This window comes from Mustela nigripes, chromosome 13, assembly GCF_022355385.1.
Source record: "Mustela nigripes isolate SB6536 chromosome 13, MUSNIG.SB6536, whole genome shotgun sequence".
In the NCBI taxonomy this organism is placed as follows: Eukaryota; Metazoa; Chordata; class Mammalia; order Carnivora; family Mustelidae; genus Mustela; species Mustela nigripes.
The window spans coordinates 95,020,012-95,039,827 of NC_081569.1; the positions used below are offsets into that span (position 1 = coordinate 95,020,012).

General features: G+C 41.4%; 1 protein-coding gene across 1 annotated transcript in view; it reads right to left on the reverse strand.

Annotated features, from left to right (window-relative positions):
* MDGA2 (MAM domain containing glycosylphosphatidylinositol anchor 2) overlaps positions 1 to 15,325 on the reverse strand; it is an 844,384-nt gene extending 829,059 nt beyond the window's left edge. Inside the window, exon 1 of the mRNA XM_059373141.1 lies at positions 14,794 to 15,325. Coding sequence (XP_059229124.1) covers positions 14,794 to 15,073 — 280 coding nt within the window. The 5' untranslated portion in view covers positions 15,074 to 15,325. The remainder of the gene's footprint in view (positions 1 to 14,793) is intronic.
* Between the last annotated feature and the right edge of the window lie 4,491 nt (positions 15,326 to 19,816).

Here is a 19,816-nt window from a genome sequence, read left to right on the forward strand (position 1 = left end):
CCATTGAGTTCCTCCCAGGTTTTGCCTTCAACCAAAGGGAGCCACCTCACCCAGAAGCAGCATACATCCAATGACTGCTAGAAAAGTGGGTACAAAGGACCTTTCCTCTATCTGTGACATCTCTCATGTCCATCCCAACTTCAGAGCACCCATCAGCTCAGCTTAGAACTCTGTTGTAACTGAATCACCCTCTACTCAATCTAGGCTCCCTTCCTCCCTTACAGGTACTGTTCCCAAGAGTACTCCCTAATGAACCATCTGTATGTAAGTCGTCTTCTGTGTGTTTATTTCCTAGGGAACCCAAACTCTGACATGTAGACACCTCATTCTGCCTGGATCCATCCTACTAGTTCCCATTACATATCTCCTATAACAACCATAACTATCTCCTACAACAGTAAATCTATTCCAGTGCATTCTGCCTATTTCTAGGCCAATACTATGACCAGGCTAACATACCTGTTCTTCCCCATGCCACCTGAAATCTAATCTCCCGAACCAGCATGCAGTAGTATGTCAGAAGTCTGCTTTAATGGTTTTTATTTATTTGATTTATCAGTTACTTCCCATTTAGAGAAATCCTGAATCTTTTATTAATAATGAGCAAACCTCTGCAATACCATGATTATTGCTGGGAGGATGACACCTACATACAGTGAACGAGAAGCCATCAATATATGCCACCAGAAAATACTCTTAGAGCAATCCAAGAATAACCTTTGAAAATATCTAGACTTTAAATTTTCTAACAAGTGAAGATATTTAAATGGCATTTTCAGATTCACAAGGTACTTCAGCCTTTATTTTGTTTAAGGATCTTTATTTCAGCTTTTATAGACATTCATTTGAATGAGTATTAATTGCCAGTATTATATAATATTAAAATAAATGATAAACTGTAACATACAGATGTACTTACATCTTAGGTATATAATTGTATAGCTCAATCATCAAGATACTATCCACCTTCATCCAAATTAAACTATGCATCTAAGGGATCACAAAATTTAAAAATCTAAAGTGGAGAAAGATAAAAATAAGGTCTAAAATCTACTGTAAATACTCCCAAATATACTGCTAAATGTGTGAGGTAGTAAAAACATAAAATCTAAGGTTAAACTCTTTTGAACTGTGATTTGATTCATCTTTGACTCTATTCCTTCACAGAGGTTTACAGTTTAATTTGAGATTCTTAGATAACAAAACACATGGGGTACCTGGCTGGGTCAGCCGGGAGAGCATGTGGCTTTGATTTCAGAGTTGTGAGTTCAAGTCTCATGTTGTGGGTAGAGTTAACTTAAAAACAAACCAACCAACCAAAAACAAACAAAAAAACCACAAGCTTTAGGGGGAAAAAAAGATTTAAAAACACATGATGGCCCACTCCATTTTGAGAATACTATCACAATTTTCAGTATGCTAAAAAGTTGTACTATCTCAAGAGTTTCAAGTATCTGGTTCAGGTATGAAGGAGTCATTGTTTAGAGAAAAATTCATTAAATTTATACTTCTCCATGTTCTTAAAGAGGTTTGACTTGAAAATACAACAGAAGCAACAGAGTCATACTCCAGAATGAATTAATGAAATGTGAATGTATAATGAACTCCAGGACACTGCTCTCTGCAGCCAGACTGAATTAAGAGTTAAAGTTCTAAAGGCTCAATTGCCTCTGAAAATTTAGGGGGTGGTTATCAGTTAAAGAAAACATCAGCTGCTTAGAAATGCATGGCACTACAGCCGAATATAATACCTTTCCTGTTCTCTCTTGAAATGGTTTCCTATCGAAGCAGTTTCTGTATCAATCACACAATAGCCAGAATGGTACAGGGTTATACTATACGACACAATCACTGCATTCAAAAGGTATCGGAAAAAATGGCTTTTATGGCAGCAAATGCTGTAGCTAAAAGCCTAAAACAAATCACTAAACTGCACTAATTTGTAAGCTTTGAGGGTTGAGGAACTCACTGGCAGCTAAGAGAAGGACAGAGCTTGCAATCAACTGTCCTCTTGAGCACAACAAGATTTTTAAGAAAAGGAACCCGCTGATATAGTCCCCTCAATTAACTCTGTGCAAAAAAATGCCCAAGCAATACCCCCAGGGAACTCAAGGCAAAATCAGGCCAAATATGACATTTAACTATCAATCTTACCAAGGCCAGTGATTGTTAATCAGCCTGGGGAAAAATAAAGTAGTACACTCGACAGTGGTTATTTTTTATAAGCACATGCCTACTATTTTACATGGAAGAAAAGAACTACTTCTGCAGAATATCTAGTAGAGTCATGTCTTCACTTTTACAGGTCACTAATTATGAATAAGCTTAAAATATCCTATCAGTCCAAAAATAAATTATACCAGGGAGAGCCCTCAGTAGGGGCATTTTGGTTCTAAAAAGAAAGGGAAAAAAAAAAAAACCCAAAATTATAAATCCTAACCCTCTTTTCTAAGAAAGAAAACTGCATGATATAAAATGCTGACATTAACTACCTATATATTTTCCTCATGCAAAAAGCTAGAATTTATCCAATTTGCATTTCAAACATACACTGCTTGAGGTAAGTTTCATGCATGGAACATGAGCTAGCTAACTTGCATGTTTTAATCATAGTTATAAACATCCACATACATGAATGTAACTTAACAGTACACATAAGTATACAAATATTTATTTTTACATATACTTCAAATCTGATTCGAAATTTAGTCAACAGTAACTATCCAATGGTTATTTAATTTCTCATCATCTCATTCCAAGATTAAAGGATTGCACAACAGACATAAAACTCCTAGTACAAGGTATGGCAATAGTAGACAATTAATAAATGGCAATTATTTTATGGAAAAAATACTATATCCTATTTTTAATTATTTTTCAATAATAGAAGGAAAAAGAAGGTAGATAATCCAAGTTACTTAAATTTAGTTTATGGATTTATTTTACTGTCCTCATTTGAATACAGAGAAAAGGAAGAAAGACCTACTATAAAGAATTGGCTAACAGACAAGAGGGATGGTCTTCTCAGCATACCAGTAACACTGGGCTTCAAGTGTATTCCTCACTGTTATGCAAGTAAAAGAGACTGCATGTGTAGTGCTATTATGCAGCTAAGAAACATTTCTCCCCTATCAATTGCAAAAAAAAAAAAAATAGACGGGAAGAGAAGGGATGAGCTTCTAGAGGTAATATTTTAAACTGGTGAACAATTAAGAACATGTAAGTATCACAAAATGGTATTTAAAAACAAAATGAAAGTTAGGTAAGAGATTGCGTGTTCTGCCATCAACACTGAATCAGAGTCACCTTGGCAAGGAAAGCTGGAAAGCCACTCGATTCCTCCTGCTTAATCCAAAGTATAGCTACTAACCCACGACACCCACTCTACAGATCTACAAACACACTCATACTTAAATACATAACACACATACTTAAATACAGTTAATATATGTGAATATATTTTTAGAGCATATACACATATATTCTACATATAAATAAATATTTGTAGTGTGTGTATATCTATTTATATCTAGACAGACACTGATTGATAGAGAAGATTCTTTAACCTTTCTCTGAAACTGGAGAGGTGGTAGAGCATAAACGTTTCAAAGTACATCTTTGCATAAGTAAGCTTGAAGATCTTAGGCATTAACAAGCGGAGTTTTTAATGATGACAGAAAACTAAAAACTTACATGCTTTTTGAAATGGTAACCCAAATCACATATAATTAGAATAGAGTTCAATGGTAAAATTACAAAATCACAGTGAGCAGAAAGAAGGCCACTTTCAACCCCAGCTGCTGCCACTGGAGGGATGTTTGCAGAGAAGCACAGGAAATAATCAGAGAATAAGTAGCCTCTGAATAAAAGGCTGCAGCCCATTGGGAGATATTCTTGTCTTAGGTAAAGAATAGGAAATTTATAAAACTCAGTCTTCACAATGATGATGTCATCATGTAGCTTACAATATTGCAGGGAATGGTTATAATGGAAGAGAGTTGCATCTCCTTATGCAATTATACGAAGATCAATCTATGCGTGACAAAGTGAGAACAAAATTAGCCAAAGGATGAGCTTTGATTAATTGTGAAGTAAGACTGAAAACTTTAAACTTAATATAACAGCTCAGTACAGGGAAAGGGTACAGGTGAATAGTCCAGTATGAACAATGAACCAGATTATAAATATGTGAATAAAAGAACAAGGGGAGAATCACAACAGCAGTGTAGAATAACTACAAAAAACAAAGGGCAAGTTCAAAACCAAGACAAAAATAGCACTCTATGACTTCTTAATAAGAACTTGACTAATTCTAAAAGACTAAAGACTGAGAACTCCAAAACTACACGTCAGTTAAATCTGTGCACACTACAGAATCCACCGTATGTCAACGCTTATAGTGACTTCCTTCACAAAGCCAGTATTGTTCATTCCACATAATAGGGAAAATTATTCTCAACTAATAATTTTGTTGTCTATTTAAAGTCTCGAGAAAATATGACCTTTTGGTTTTGTAGCAGATATTTCTAACTAATATATCTAACTAATATCCTGACACTCAAATGACTAGCCTATTTAATTTTTCCTATCTTATTAGCTATATGATTAGGGATTATCGACATAAACTACCTATCACCCTCAAAAACACAGTGTTTGCCAAGTATACTTAAAATTCATTATGTAGAGGTGCCTGAGTGGCTCAGTGGGTTAAGGCCTCTGCCTTTGGCTCAGGTCATGATCTCAGGGTCCTGGGATAGAGCCCCGGGTCAGGCTCTCTGCTCAGCAGGGAGCTTGCTTCCTCCTCTCTCTCTGCCTGCCTCTCTGCCTACTTGCGATCTCTGTCTGTCAAATAAATAAATAAACTCTTTAAAAAAAAATCATTAAGTAGAAAAATATTTTCTTATATATATATAGCTGTCACAGTTTAATGTTAAAAAGATCCTTGCCTTTTCAGTTAAATCTAAAAGTTTTTGTTTTTGTTTTTTAATGATTAGTTGAGTAGGTGAAAAACAGCAATTTGGGTCACTTTTGGGTCAAGATTAGATGCTACACAATAAATATGGGATAGCCTCTTTAGTAATATAGTCTCATTTTCCGTTTTTATTTTTACACTCTCAAATATTTATATTTTTACAAATAATTTCTACTTTTTTCCCACTTGGAAATTAATATTTATAGACTACTAATTTTCACTTAGTCTCAAAAATGACACAACATTAGGAATATTCTTGCTTCTTGGTACTAAAGCAAGATTTATATATACATTTGAATATAAATACATAAATAAACTCATAAAGTTTAGGTAATACTAATATTGAGTGGAGCTTTTAAATGAGGGGGCATAGGAGTTTCCCCCTACCACCCCACCAGTAAGAAGCAAAAGGAGAAATTCCAGGGTTACGCTGATGGGAGAGAAGGGGTTAGCCTGAAGAGCAGTGTCAGCTATACATGTATATGAGATGCAATATCAAGTAGCATTTGCATGCACAGATTAATGTCAGATATACTGTTTTAAAATAGACCACTTATTTTCTGTTAGGCTGACACACTGGAATATTTTTTCCAGAAAAAATTACTTGCTCTCTGATACTTTCTAGCCCTTTACGTGGTTCTAAGAACCAAATGGCCATCCTGTTAGGAGGTCCAATTGCTAGAGCACCTGTGTGTACTTTCTTAAGAAGATGGGGAACACTTTCCATGCACTCTCCGTCTATTCCAGGTATAAAAAAGCAACCATACATTTTCACTCTTGCCATCCTTTATGTAACATCTCTCTTTCCTAAGAGTTTACTAGATGTGGAAACTAATGGATAGAAGATTAAGATTTTTGTCTATGGTCACCCAATAAAGTAATAGCTGAACAAGGAGCAAGTCCAAGTTCCCTGGTTTCTACCACATTGTGCTGCTTTGCACAAGGATAAAAAACAATAATGAAAACACATACCTCTCTTTTTATAAGGGCAATGCATTCATCTCCCAGGCTATACATTTGTAAAAATCAACATGATATTTCAAGTCATTCTAGACCCATGGTTCGCTGCTTCTAAGTAGTAGGCACTCTAAAAAGGCTTTGAAAAGTCTTTTGACTTGAACTCCAAGAGGAGCTGCTGTGTAGGTTCAAAGCTTCCTACGGTTGCCTAGAATCTGGAAGGGCACAGTATTTCCCAGGAACGTTATTTATCTATCTATCTATTTATTTATTTATTTATGATTTTATTTAACAGACAGAGATCTCAAGTAGGCAGAGGGGCAGGCAGAGAGAGAGGGGAAAGCAGGCTCTCCGCTGAGCAGAGAGCCTGATGCGGGGCTCGATCCCAGGATCCTGGGATCATGACCTGAGCCGAAGGCAGAAGCATTAGCCCCCTGAGCCACCCAGGCACCCCTCCCAGGAACTTTAAACACAACTGTCTTATCATCTAATGAGCACTCAGTTAGCTCCCAACTGAACAAAACCCAAATCTTGGTGGACCTAAATATCTCAGGAAGTTCTAGAGTATCACACAATGAAATTTATTTTCCAGACTTACAGACTTCTGTGGGGGATGGGAAAGGTTAAATGACAGAAAACATCTTTCTAGTTGGGGCATACTTTGGAGGAATAGCTTAGGTTTTCTTAGATATGCATTCTAGAGTTATTTTTCTTTCTGTACCACTATTCCCACAGCTAGGATCCACGCTGTAGCAATTTCTTTTCCTTCTTTGTTACCTATATTGTGCCAACCCACTTTCAAGGCTCAACGTATGGTGTATCGGCTTTTTTTAGTTTCCTCCAACCATGACACCTACTGTAATTGCTCTCTTTTGTTTAGGCACAAACTCATATGTTTCTCATAGTCTTACTTCATATTCCATTTAGTTTTATCTCTTCAATTAACTTGTAAACTCTCTGCGTTCACAGTCCTTCACGCAACCACATGTGTTACCCACAGCAGTAATACATTAATTTGTTGACTGAATTACCAGAACTTCCCCTACATCCTCCCAGAATCTGTGCAGAATCCCCACTGGCCATAGTTTCCCAAAAGCTGCATATCTTCCTCAGATTTTTCTATCCTTCTCAGGATACTTACAGAAGCCTCGTCTTCTTCAGGAGAAAATCTACCTGAGGCAAGGTATAGACTCAGTACACAGTTCTACTCAAAATAATGGATAGAATGTCTTGATGTTTAATCTGTTCCTGTTTCTCCTTATGTACCTGAGTCATACAATTAATTAGCAGGCATGATAATCTGGTCCACAGGGACCACAGGCTCTATTTAAGAGTTCCTCATCTTTCCCTTTCAGATCAGAAAATTCTCCCTGAAGATGTTCTTCAGTCAGATGGCAACCATTTTATTTCTTCTGTTTGACACACATGAATAAAGTTCTTATTACTTTAGAAAAAAATGATTTTGCTTTTACCATTACTTAAGGCGCAGGTACATTTTCCTAACAGCATTTTCCAGGCTGACATCCTATTTTCTACTTACCTCTTTGAGATCTCAGCTGCCTTTAGTGCTGTCCTTTAGGACTCTAGGAGGCCTGGCTATGAACTAACCTTTCCTCTTTCAGACAGACATGTTTTCCTATCTGCAGGATCACTCAATTATTTTTATCCCTCCCATTCTCATTACAAAAAAAATAAGACAAAAAATATGCCGCTTGTAAATACGGTAACATGTCACATACTTGACCCTATCTGTCTAGCACACAGCAACCTCTGGTATAATTTCGAGTGGAAAGAGTAAGAAACTGATGTCTCCTATTTTTATGAAAAGTTATAAAGGTTACACACTAAAAGGCAAAAATAAGTTACATCATAATTTCCAGTATCCTTGTTCCTACCTAATAATATGTCTTCAACTAATATACTTACAGTAAATGTGTAATAGACCAAAAGTATGCTCCTAATATTTGAAATCCTTTTCTGTGATTATAAACTTGTGGGGAATGTATGATTTGGATTATAAAGTGAAAATCTTCTTCTTACTGAATTCAATCAATGATATTAACAGAAAAGGAACTGAAGTGTTTTAAAACCAAGATTAGAAAAGGCATAGTGTCTTGGAAAAGTAGAAAGAAATCAACATAAAAAGAGATTAACTGGCATCAGTGCAAGGTGGTAGAGTTAAGAAAGAAATGGAACTGTACTAGCATAAAATGGAAAATAAGTGCATGCCCCAATAATGGAACATGAGGGGCTCTATTAGTAAGTTGAAAAAAAAATATCCATCCAATGGATGTGCCTGGATTCTGAAAGAGTTGTGAAATTTCTTTCTGTAAACAAATCTCACAAACAACCTAAGACCACTATTTGACTGACATATTCTATCTTAAATTAGTGTGAAGACTCAATAATATCTTAAAGTCTCTGCTCACTTACAACTTTATGATTGTAGAAGCCCAGAAGTTTATTAACTGGATTCAAAAATAAAAATAGGACACAGTTTTCTATAAATGCCATCATTCCTGTCTGCTGTAAACTGTGTATTTACACTGACACTGAGACAAAGAAATGAAATTTCATTTTGTGGGACTATTCAGTTAACAGCAATTACAATGAAGCTGAAAATGTTCACCCTATTCATACCTGAAATGCGCTCAATACAATACGCTGCTTATCTTTCCAAAATAGCCTAAAAGGAGAGTAAGACATGCTCCAATTCAGCTCCCAGCTGAGAGCCCATACCCTCAGTTTACTGCAGCTGCTAAACAACACCAGCATCAACATCAGAACCAGGTGGGTATGTTTGCTGTTTGCCTCCACCTTTGTAAGTAACAAGCCTTAAAACCAGCTCTCTCAAGACCTTCCCAAAGCACGAGGACCAGACCAAAGAATGTGAATGACGAATCACCTCTACAGCTGGAAAACAACCCAGGACCACAGTTCCTAACACTGTCTTAAAAAGACATAAACTCAACCCATAGGGCTCATGCTGGTAAGTCCCATCTCCATGTGTGCTACCACAATCACATCAAAACTAATTTTTCAAAGAATATAAAGCATGTTCTCTCAGAAAACTTTGCTTGTATCCTGTTTCTCAAAGAAGACTTCAGGGGGTTCACCTTATAACACACACACACACACCCCAAAATAATTCTACAGTATCAATAAGAAGTGTCAGAACAAGGGACAATAAAATTAAGCCAAGAAATCAAGATCATGAAAAAAAAAAAAAAAATTCCTTCCTTGGATTTGTTTTGTGACATTTATTCACCAGAACTTCATTTCTAAGTTTACCTCTGATTCTTAATTATCTGAACCCTGGAATCCTTTCTGACTTATTCTCTAGAAAATGATTCCTTAGGTTTGACATACACCTGCTCAATCCAAATACTTAATAGTCCACTTAAGGATTTTCCTAGGGATTTATAAGACATGAGCAAGTAATACTACATAAAATAATCTGCCTATTTTACTTGTGAATTCTCAGTTATGTGACCAGCAAGGACGACTCTGAATGAACAAAAATAATCCTGGTTACAAAGGGCAGGTCACTTTTCCTTGTGATGCTGGCCAAGGTGGTGATGTGATGATATTAGTCTGTGAATGTGTATGAGCAGTGGGGTAAGGAGTGGAAAGACAGAAAAAGCTGACTACATGTGATAGAGCTTCAGACCAATTTTTTTTTTTTCAGGAACACTTATTAAAGTCATATCTGCCTCTCCTCCCACAGGCTGACATCCTATATATGTGTTTAGTCAAAAGCAGCATATAATATAATAAGATCTCCAAACTCGAACTGGACAAAAATCACAATTCCGTGCACTTGGAACAAATTTGCCATGAGGGTGGCAATATCCTGGGACTGGATGTAATGGTTAACAGACGTTCCAGAGCACCTAACCTTTTGGGCCAATCTATCCATTCAGATTCAATCCCTTGACAGTCTGAAATACCTTCCAGACCCTTCCAATCCACCTTATCCCCTGATTCTCAATCCCACCAAGTCTTTTCTATATAGCTACTGCCTGGGATGTTATTCCTAAATTATATGATATTAACTGACATTACTGGAATTGAGTGAATATAGCTCGCTATAATTGATATTACTGGAATTGAGTGACTATAGTATGTTTGATAAGCTTACTCTGTTTATTGCTTCCTGCACATCCTGGGAGCTATTTATAGAGGGTGCATTAACCATTTCAGGATACCCAGTCATTGGCTGATTTGGCTCCCATTAAAAACTACTCAGACTGAGACTATAATTCTGTTTTTCATTTGTAGATTTGTCTTGTGCTAATGCATTTATAATCTTTTATGAGCCTCCTTGGAAATTAAGGACCTGATGGGTCAGAGGTAAAAATACAGTGTGTGGCAATAGAGCTATTTTTATCTTTAGCAAAACAACTGAGAAGTTTACCAGGAGATACGATTCTCAGTATGCTGCCTTACCAAGAGGATCTCTAGAAAACATAGTTAGGGAGTGCCTGGGTGGCTCAGTAGGTTAAGCATCTGACTCATGTCAGGATCTCAGGGTAGTGAGGTAGAGTCTCACGTCCCTCTCCGTGCTCAGCACGAAGTCTGCTTGAGATTCTCTCTCCTTCTCTCCTACTGATTCCTTAGGTTTGACATACACCTGCTCAATCCAAATACTTAATAGTCCATTTAAGGACTCTGCTAAATAAACAAACAAATAAATAAAATCTTTAAAAAGAAAAAGAAAAGGAAACATAGCTAAACAGCCCAAACAATTTATGACACAGAATAACTTACAAAGAAAACTTTCAAAACTGGAAAAATGCTTTGGATCACTTGGTTCTAGGTACTTCAGTTAAATAGACACATAGCTGGGATTTACTATGACCTCTGATCCTATGTTTAATTAGTTATCCTCAACCTCATACAAGGGAAGTCCAACAAAATAATGCCGGCAATGGATACCATTTCATTCTTCATTTAATGACTTGGTTTTCGGTGTAAGGAAAATTAAAACACTAAAATTCGAAGACTATTTTGAGGAAAAAAATTTTTGAATGCAAATAACTATCTAAAACTCAAGAAAGTCAAATCTGTAACTCAAGAAAATGGATTTTTAAAAACTACACAAATACAGATACCTCCAAATGACCATTATCCATTAGAATAGTTAACAGTTTTTTCAGGAAGTCCACATCGACTCTTCTGATGCAGCTCTATTATAAAAAATTATTTTTTTGTGATCTTCCCTTCAGAAGTGTTTTCAAACAATTTATATCACTGCGATGCCATGACTGATACAGAGTATTTAAGAAATAAACAGGGAAAATGTCAGTTTTTTAATGTCCTTTTTAAATGACATCAAAATTATTGGTAGAGGGGAGGATATCGGTGGAAGTGAAGGATAAGTTCCCTTACCCAAATGCCACACATATGCAAATCTCAGCTAGCATGCAGTTAGTTTGCTGAGCAATATCCCAAGATAAATGACAATCAGTTCTAGGTCTACAGCATAAACTTTCACACATAAGTACTGCACATGGTGTCAAGTTGATTGAACATAAGAGAAAGAAGATTATAGTAACTCAAGATAATATCATCTGTGCCTTAAAACAAATATACTGTTTAAATAAAAAACCTGAATTACTAAATCAAGAAGTTAATTTGAGCTGCAAAGAAATAATTTCGCTTGATTTGCACATAATTTTTACTTCTTAAAGCTGGCTACTAGAAAACAAAATTAAGAAATAATACTTTGTGTGTTACATGAATGGTTTTTCATTAGCAAACACAGACAAAAGGATAGAGCGATATAGATTTTTATGGTAGCAAAGTTCCTATGTAGGTCTTAAAGTCTGTTTATAATTGCCCATTTAAAAAAAAATTATTTATTTATTTGACAGAAATGACAAGCAGGCAGACAGGCAGGCAGAGAGAAGGAAGAGGCTCCCCGCTGAGCAGAAAACCTGACTTCGGGCTGGATCCCAGGACCCTGGGATCATGACTTGAGCCGAAGGCAGAGGCTTTAGCCCACTGAGCCACCCAGGTGCCCCTATAATTGCCCTTTTTTATTCATTCATTTTCAAGGCTTTTCATGTAACATGTTCAAAACACATCTATAATCTTATACTAACTCTTCTGTGTCCTTTTCACAATTGATCAATATTTTATACCTAAATTAAAAGAAAAAAAACCTGTTCTCTTCATTATACACACGTTCACACGTTCACTAATAAAATTCAAACTACTTTAGATTAAGAAAGGTCATGATTTACAAAGTCAACGCAATGAAATTTTAAGTCCATGTTGGTGGTTCTCAAACTTCAGCAAGCATCACAGTCATCATGGCCTGAGGTCATGAACACAGACTGCTGGGTTCCACATCCAGAATTTCTGATTTAGAAAAGAGGGGGGCCTGAGAATTTGCCTTTCTAACAAGTTCCCAGGTGATGCTGATGCTGAAGGTTAGGGATTCCCACTGTAAGAACCTAACGTGTGCTAAGACATACTTAAAAAGTAACACATAAATATATTTGTTCACCCACCTAATAGCTGTGGCATTCATAACGACCAGGGTTGCTGACTAATTTTCATACAAAACTCATTCTATTCCAAGTCAGATGTCCAATACCCACATCAACATTAAAAGAAAACAAGCAATCAAGACCACCACTTTCATCGCAAAGATCAGTTCAGTAGCAGAACTGCCTCCCCCTTTTTTGTTAAGCACCATTGGCATTATTTCCATGTAATTATTTCCTACTTATCTCCACTCCTAGATCTTACCCTTTTCCACTGCCCAACATGAAACTTGCCAGGACAATAATATGAATGACAAAAAGTGACAGGAAAAATGGAACCGTGCCTTTCTAATCGAGAGAGTTCTCGCACGTCCTGTCCCTGCAATCTTTCTAACTTTTCATTATCTCCTACACACATACACACACACACACCATACACACAAACAGTTGGTTTTTTTTTTTTTTTAAATCCGTTTAGCTGGGATGGTCCTAACAAATGGAAGAGAAATAAATGACTTAGACTTGAGATAAAAGGAATCCAGGCTCCCCCATGCTAAGGAACAGCTCCTTCAGAAGCCTCTACTTTCAGCGTTCCTCCATCCCTAGAATCTCAGCCACTCTCATCTCAGGGACACCAGAGACCAGCAGAAGTCAAAAGAGCACTCAATTCATTCCTGCCTTCCTCAGTGCCTCACCTCCTGCTGTCAGCCCAAGCAGTAAGATCTGCCTGGAGTCTCAACATCTCCTTTATACACACACAAACACCACCACCACCACCACCTCTATCAAGCAAGTTCTCTTTCATTTGGTAATGAGGGGATGGGTAGAGAAAAGAAATTAAGATGTCTTTAAGTGGGAGAAAGTGAAAATTTCCCGGCCCAAGCCTAAAAGGGAACTAGGAAGACAGGAAAGGGGAGTGGCAGATGGAATTCCGTGGCTCCAGAACCCCCTCCGACAACCCCCTCCCACTGCTCAGACCAGGAAGAACACAGTGGAGACAGTAAAGGCTACTATGGGATCTCCCACATCCCTTCCCCAGCATCTACCCAGGCGCACACCACATTCCCAGAGAGTTAGAGTATTCAAGGTCCCCTTGCACCCATGCCCTCTCTGCAGTAAGTTCTGGGGTCTGCAGGGAGAGCTCTGAGATTTCCACAAACACTCATGCCCTTTGCTCCAGAACAGCCATTGACCTAGCACTGCAGTGCTGGGGTCCAACCACCCCCCCAACACTTTGATAGATAACAAAGGTAGTAGGTTGGTTTCCAGCACACAGGGACCATAGGGGAGCTCTGGGAGAGTTTTTGGCCTGCTGTACCCTCAAGAGCTATCCTCCTAACCTCTCTACCATATCTTTGAGATAAAAGTTATGTTCCCCTTGTGGCACTGCCTGCTTGTCCCAGGAAAAGACGCACATTTCAACCAGAGCCTGGGTATGTGTATGTGAGTCTCTCAGTCCCGAAAGCCAAGGGTGCCAACTGCTGACAGGCAAAGGAACCTGGATTTGCTCCTGAGGACTTAAAAATCTCCAAATTAACAAGCTTGCCTTGGTCCTAACCCGCCCAGACCTGGGTTTTCCAGAAAACTGAGGTTGTGTTCCTGTTGCAGCGAGCTGGTGTCCTGCCCCAGAGCCCAGACGCGCAGACTTGGCCAACCGTTCATTCATGCATTTTGCTCATCCATTCACATAAACATGTCCCTTAATTGTGTCTGGCATCGAGAGTCTTGCCTGCTATTTTCCCCTCCCCAAGTCAGTATTCATGGCAACGCTGGTGCAGAACGCAACTCAACTGTCACCCCACTTCCTGAGCCGGAAAATCAAGTCATAGAGGCATTCACAAAAAAAAAAAAAAAAAAAAAAAAAGAAAGAAAGAAAGAAAGAGAGAGAGAGAGAAAAAAAGAAAGAAAAGAAAAGGTGGAGAGAAGGAAAAGAAAAGGTGGAGAGAAGGAAAAGGCGGGAGACAGAGAGGGATGGGAAGCTCACTAGGGTCACATTCGAAGCTTCCCTTCAGGGGAAACCGCGGCACCGACACCGCGGCAATGCAAGGAGCCAACTGATTATTAAATCAAAGACTGCTAGAGCTCGGGGCCCTAGCGGGGATAAACCAAGCGCAAAGCCACTCATTCGCAAGAGTGCAATGTTGCCGGCTCGACCCAACTCCCAGCCCCAGCCGAGGCGCCGGGGGAGCGGCTCGCAGCCCAATCCGCAGCACGCTCGCTGCCTCCTTACCGCTCCCAATAACGTGATGAAGTGTAAATCAAACACCACGCCGGGAGGGGCCCCGCAACGGTGCGAGTCGTGCATTTTCGCTCGCCAGCCCATCTTGCCTAAGAATCACAAGGTCACGATAGCGTCGCTATTCCACTCACCGTATACTCCTTGGCCAGAGATCCCCTCCAGGAGGACTGTCAGCAGCCACACGAGACCGTACACTAAATCCATCTTCACGTGAACATGAACATATCCAGCCCAGGGGGTACGCAGCGGGACCTTCCGGAGGCCGGCGGCTAGCCGAGCGCGCTCCACTCGCGCCCGGGCCGCGCCGAGGTGCCCGGGAACCGCTCGCCGAAGAAGAAAGCGCCGTCTGTCCGTCCTTCCCCGGCAGCGTCCGTGAGCGGAGCGCAGGAGCCCCGCACACCCCACACTCATACACACACACACAGACACACACACAACACAATACCCTGACACACACTCACACGCACGCCGCACTCACACCGGGCGCCTGGGAAAATCGCAGACGCCGGGGAGGAGCAGGGGGCGTGATGGGAAGGGGGCCGCGAGGCGAAGTGTTCTTCAGGGTAGCGGGCTCGAGTCTCCGCAGCTACGGCGGCGGCGGCGCGCTGGGCTGGCAGCGGGCGCGGGCCGGGGTCCGGGGGTGCCGAGCGGTGCGAGCCTGACGCGGGCAGCCACGGAGCAGGAAGTGGCCTCTGACTCGGGGCACCGAGCAGGGGCGTCCTCGCCTGGGTTCGCCTTTACAAAGTAACTCGCGAAGGTCCCCGGAGCAGCGTCAAGCGGCGGCAGCGGCCCGCCCGCCCGCAGTCCGGAGCCCCCAGCCCTGCTGTCTTGCCTTCCCCCATTCCATCAGTTGCCATTGCAACGCCAATCCTGTTACACGATACAGGCTCGCATCGCCGAGCAGGGAGAGGAGGAAGAGGAGGAGGAAGAGGAGGAGTGGGGCTAGGGGGACGGGGGTGGGGAGGAAGGGATGGGAGGAGGGGGAGGAAGGAGGACAGGGACCGACGCGGAGCAGAGTGTGCGTCTGGAGCTCTCTCGGGCACCAGCCTCAGCCGCCGCCGCCACCGCCGCCGCCACCACCGTTCTCCAAAATAGCCGTTAGCGCCCTGCCAGCGAAGAAGGGGCTCCGGGCGGCCGCACCAATTCCGGGAGCCGAAAGCAGAGTCCAGGCACCGCCACTTGCGAAAGAGGGAGAATGCCAAGCAGAGACCGGATCCGCACACACGTCTACGCGTGCCCACCGGCACCGCGCGCGTCCTCTGGGCTTCCGCGCCGCCCCCGCCAGGTGGAGGGGTGGAGGGGTGGGGGCGGTCGGGACAGGCGGGAGTTTAGAGGAGGGAGCCGCCGAAGGGGTTCCCCGCCTGGGCTAACGTAGTGCTGGCATCCAGAGCTGGACGCGGGAGCGGCCGCCCGAGGAGGACACCCAGCTGCGTGGCCGCGGGTCGGGCCCCAGCTGCGGCAGAGGTGCCGGGCCGGGCGGCGGAGCGCCCAGGGCTCGACGCCGGCCGGAATCTCTGGGTGTGCGCGGGAGTGCGCGCCGCGGAGGCGAGAGGAGGAGGTGGAAGAGGAGGGCGAAGCCGAAAGCAGGCGGACGGGCTGCCGGGCTGCCCGAGAGGGAGGCTGTGTGTGGTCACGTTGCGCGCTACGTGCTGAGAGCGCGAGCTGCTAGCCGCAGCTGGGCGACGTCAAAGCCGGGTGCGCGGCTCAGCCGCCTGCCTCCGCGCCTCCTCTGCCTCCTCTGCTCCGCCTTCGCTCAGCCTGCCTGTGTCAGCCGAGGAGCTCATCAGTATGGACAGCGCCGAGAGGCTCCGCGAGGCCGGCCACATCCGGCCTCCAGCTTTCCCCGCCGAGGCCCTCCCCGGACTCGTAGCTCCGCGGCGCTGCCGCCGCTGTTATGCCTGATGCCGCTGTTTGCGCTTGCACGCGGAAGGGCCGGCTACCAGCCTAGATCAGGGTAATTACAACACACTACCTCCTCCTCCCCGCCGCCCAAGGTCTTCCAGGACCCGTTCTGCTTGACTAGAGGGCAGAACAGGCCAGCAGCCACTTGGAAGTGCCTTCGTTTCTTCTCCATTTCCATCCTTTTAAATGGAAATGTGGTCATCGTGGCGATGAGGTGTCTCTCCTCTCTAGGGGAGAAACACTAGGAGTTCAGAGCTTAGTTTATTTAATATGCAACGTCTCCTACTAAAGTTAGCTGCTTTGAAAATCTTTTCTCTTTTGTGAAAGACAGACTCTCATTGGGAGCAGAGCTAGCAAGTTCTGATACTGAGTTTAAGAAATTCGTAGTTAGAAAAGGATCAGAAAATTGGAGGCATCTTTAATTTACATTGGAGCGAGTGTAGGAATACTTAACCAAATTCTGCTCGGGAAAACTGGGAATATAGAAGTGGTTTGTGAGTTGTTTTTATAATTACAATAATTAGTGCTTCCTGCGTGCAATTCACTTTCTTGAATATATTCTTAACAATTCAAACGGCATATGGATAAGGAAGTGATTAAAATAGCTAAAAAAGTGCATTTATACATGGGTAACAAAAGTAATTGCTATGGAGAATCTGGAGCATAGTATTCATTTATCTGCTCCCATAATAAATTAACATAACATACTGCAGTTCCCTCTCCCCCTGCTACTTCTGCTATGGGGAGGGAGCTCCAAACACATGAAAATGAATAGTCCCCATTGTCTCCAATGAGGTCCTTTAACTCAATTAAGTGAATTATGCATTTTATCTTTTTAGGGTGTGATCTAGTGCTTACCCTCTGGCTTTCCAAGATAGGAGGAACCAAGAATGTTGAGAGGGTCCCAATGCATGACTCACATGTTGTTGGGGACCCCTTCTTTTGAAATGCCACTTTCAAGGATGGAATTAAGAATCATTTTAGAACTAAAACTCAATGTGTGTCATTTCTCAAGAGAATGAAGTTCACTAGTCATTTGTGTAGGGAAGGTGGGCGGTAGGAATTGTCTTAAGTTTCTGAAGATCTGTCTTTTAAAAGTAAATCATTCTTGCGTAGTACAGCACAGCAGCTTCAAGGGACTGTAAATTGCAACTCTCAGATGGCAGCTCACAGTATGTCCACGAGGTACTTCCAGATTTTAGCTGCTCATGTTCTGCAAATAGTACTTCACCTGCATACCGGCACTGTCCTTTTGGGGGGGGGGGGTATTTATGGAATCCTAGGCCCTTTGACTGTTTGCAGAACTCTAGATTTAAATATCTTATTATCACAGAATCTCAGTGTATATCCCATTTACAAAGGAATCCAGACTAAGTGACTATCCCTAATGGAGATTTTTTCCTTAACCTTGAACATTAGAGTATAAGCTTTGGGAACTCACGGGGCCTTTATTTTCCACGTAGTGCACATCTCAGCCATGGAAACCTCAGCAGTTCCTGAATGAACTCTTTGGAGCTTGGAGAGAACTTAGAGAACCTGGACATTGCAGAATTTATTTCAGTTGAGGAAACAGCCAGATATATGTACTCTGGGCCAGGCCTAATTCTAGATTTGAAACATACAAAAATATATATAAGACAGAATCCCTTCCTTTAAAGAAACACACATAGTGGACAGGGTGTGTTGGTCAACATATGCACCACTACTATGGGTATTATATAAATAAAGTCCCAAGGCACTAGGTGGCAAATTTTACATGCAACCGTTAATTGAGTAACATGGCAATGAGGATAAAAATTGCACTGGATTTAATATTTTTTGTTGTTGTTCCTATGAAAACATTGTTTCCTTGGAAACAAATGGCGAGTTCAACCAATCAAGGTTTTTTGTTTGTTTTTTGTTTTTTTGTTTTCTGCTTGAAATTCAACATTTTTTTTTTAATTTTTTATTTTTTATAAACATATATTTTTATCCCCAGGGGTACAGGTCTGTGAATCACCAGGTTTACACACTTCACAGCACTCACCAAATCACATACCCTCCCCAATGTCATTTTTTTAATCTGCCCTGACCAACCCAGTGTGTTGAATTCAGCCACACCTAGCACTAGCGACTAAAGGCCTCCAGGTGGTGAGCCTGAGCTGAGACTTAATGACTGGCAGGGAGATTTATCAGAGAGGAGAGGAGTTTTAGAAGACAGGTCCAAAGGCTGCAATGAAATCAGACCCAGGACACTCTGCAGCCCAATTAGTGTAGTTTGCTGTAGGAGCAGTGTAAATAACTTTATGGATTACCAGCTTCTTGGATTTTGCCTTGTGAGTATGGACGCTGCATTGAGCCCAAAGGAATCCCACGTTGCATCTGCTAAGGCTCACTGAAGAGTATTCTTGTAATAAGAACAGCAGTGAACACTTAATCTTTTCTGATTACAGGACCATGAGAATTTAGGGGCTCTCCTCTGACAACCCTTATTACCTTAATAACCTGTTATAATTTTATTAACTATGGTTTCTTTTTAATTTCTATCTCCATCTTCCAGCATGAGCGTGACATTCCAACCTAGATAACGTGGGAGAGGCAATGTCACGGAGGGAATCAGGGCTTAGTACAAGATACACCCCAGATAGTGGGACGGAAAGAAGAAAAGCTAGTAATTCAGGAGATACTGCGGAGTAGGGCAAAGTCAGAATATTAGTAGCAAATCTGTCCTTTCTTTCTAACCTAGCCTCTTCCCATAAAGCAAATACCAAGTCTTGTGTATTTTTACGGTTACTCCCTGTTTCCACCAGTGGTCCTTTAAATCACATATACACTATTCCATGTCTGGTTTATAAAACTAAGCAAGAATGTAGAAATCATCATGGGTATATAGGTTATCTCTCAGAAACTACACACCCTAATCTGTTGCCCCACACTTCCTTTGCTTGCCTTATTCTTCTTGATCACAGATTCCTGGTTTATATCACATCTTATTTGGACTATAACTCACCCTGAATCATATCTCAGTTGTCTGTGTATACAGATCTCTGGCCTCATCCTTTTATCCTGAAGCTAAATCTACTTCTGATATTTCCAAAATCTGTGAATGCAAACTCCATTTTTCTGTGGCTCAGATATGAATCTGAGACCCGAAACTGTCCCTTCCTCAACCTCTGCCCAATGGACCAGTTCTCTTTAAAGCTAACTCAGATTATAATAAAGTCTAATTAAACCCTACAATTGAACCATTCCTGTAGGTTACAAAATATTCTG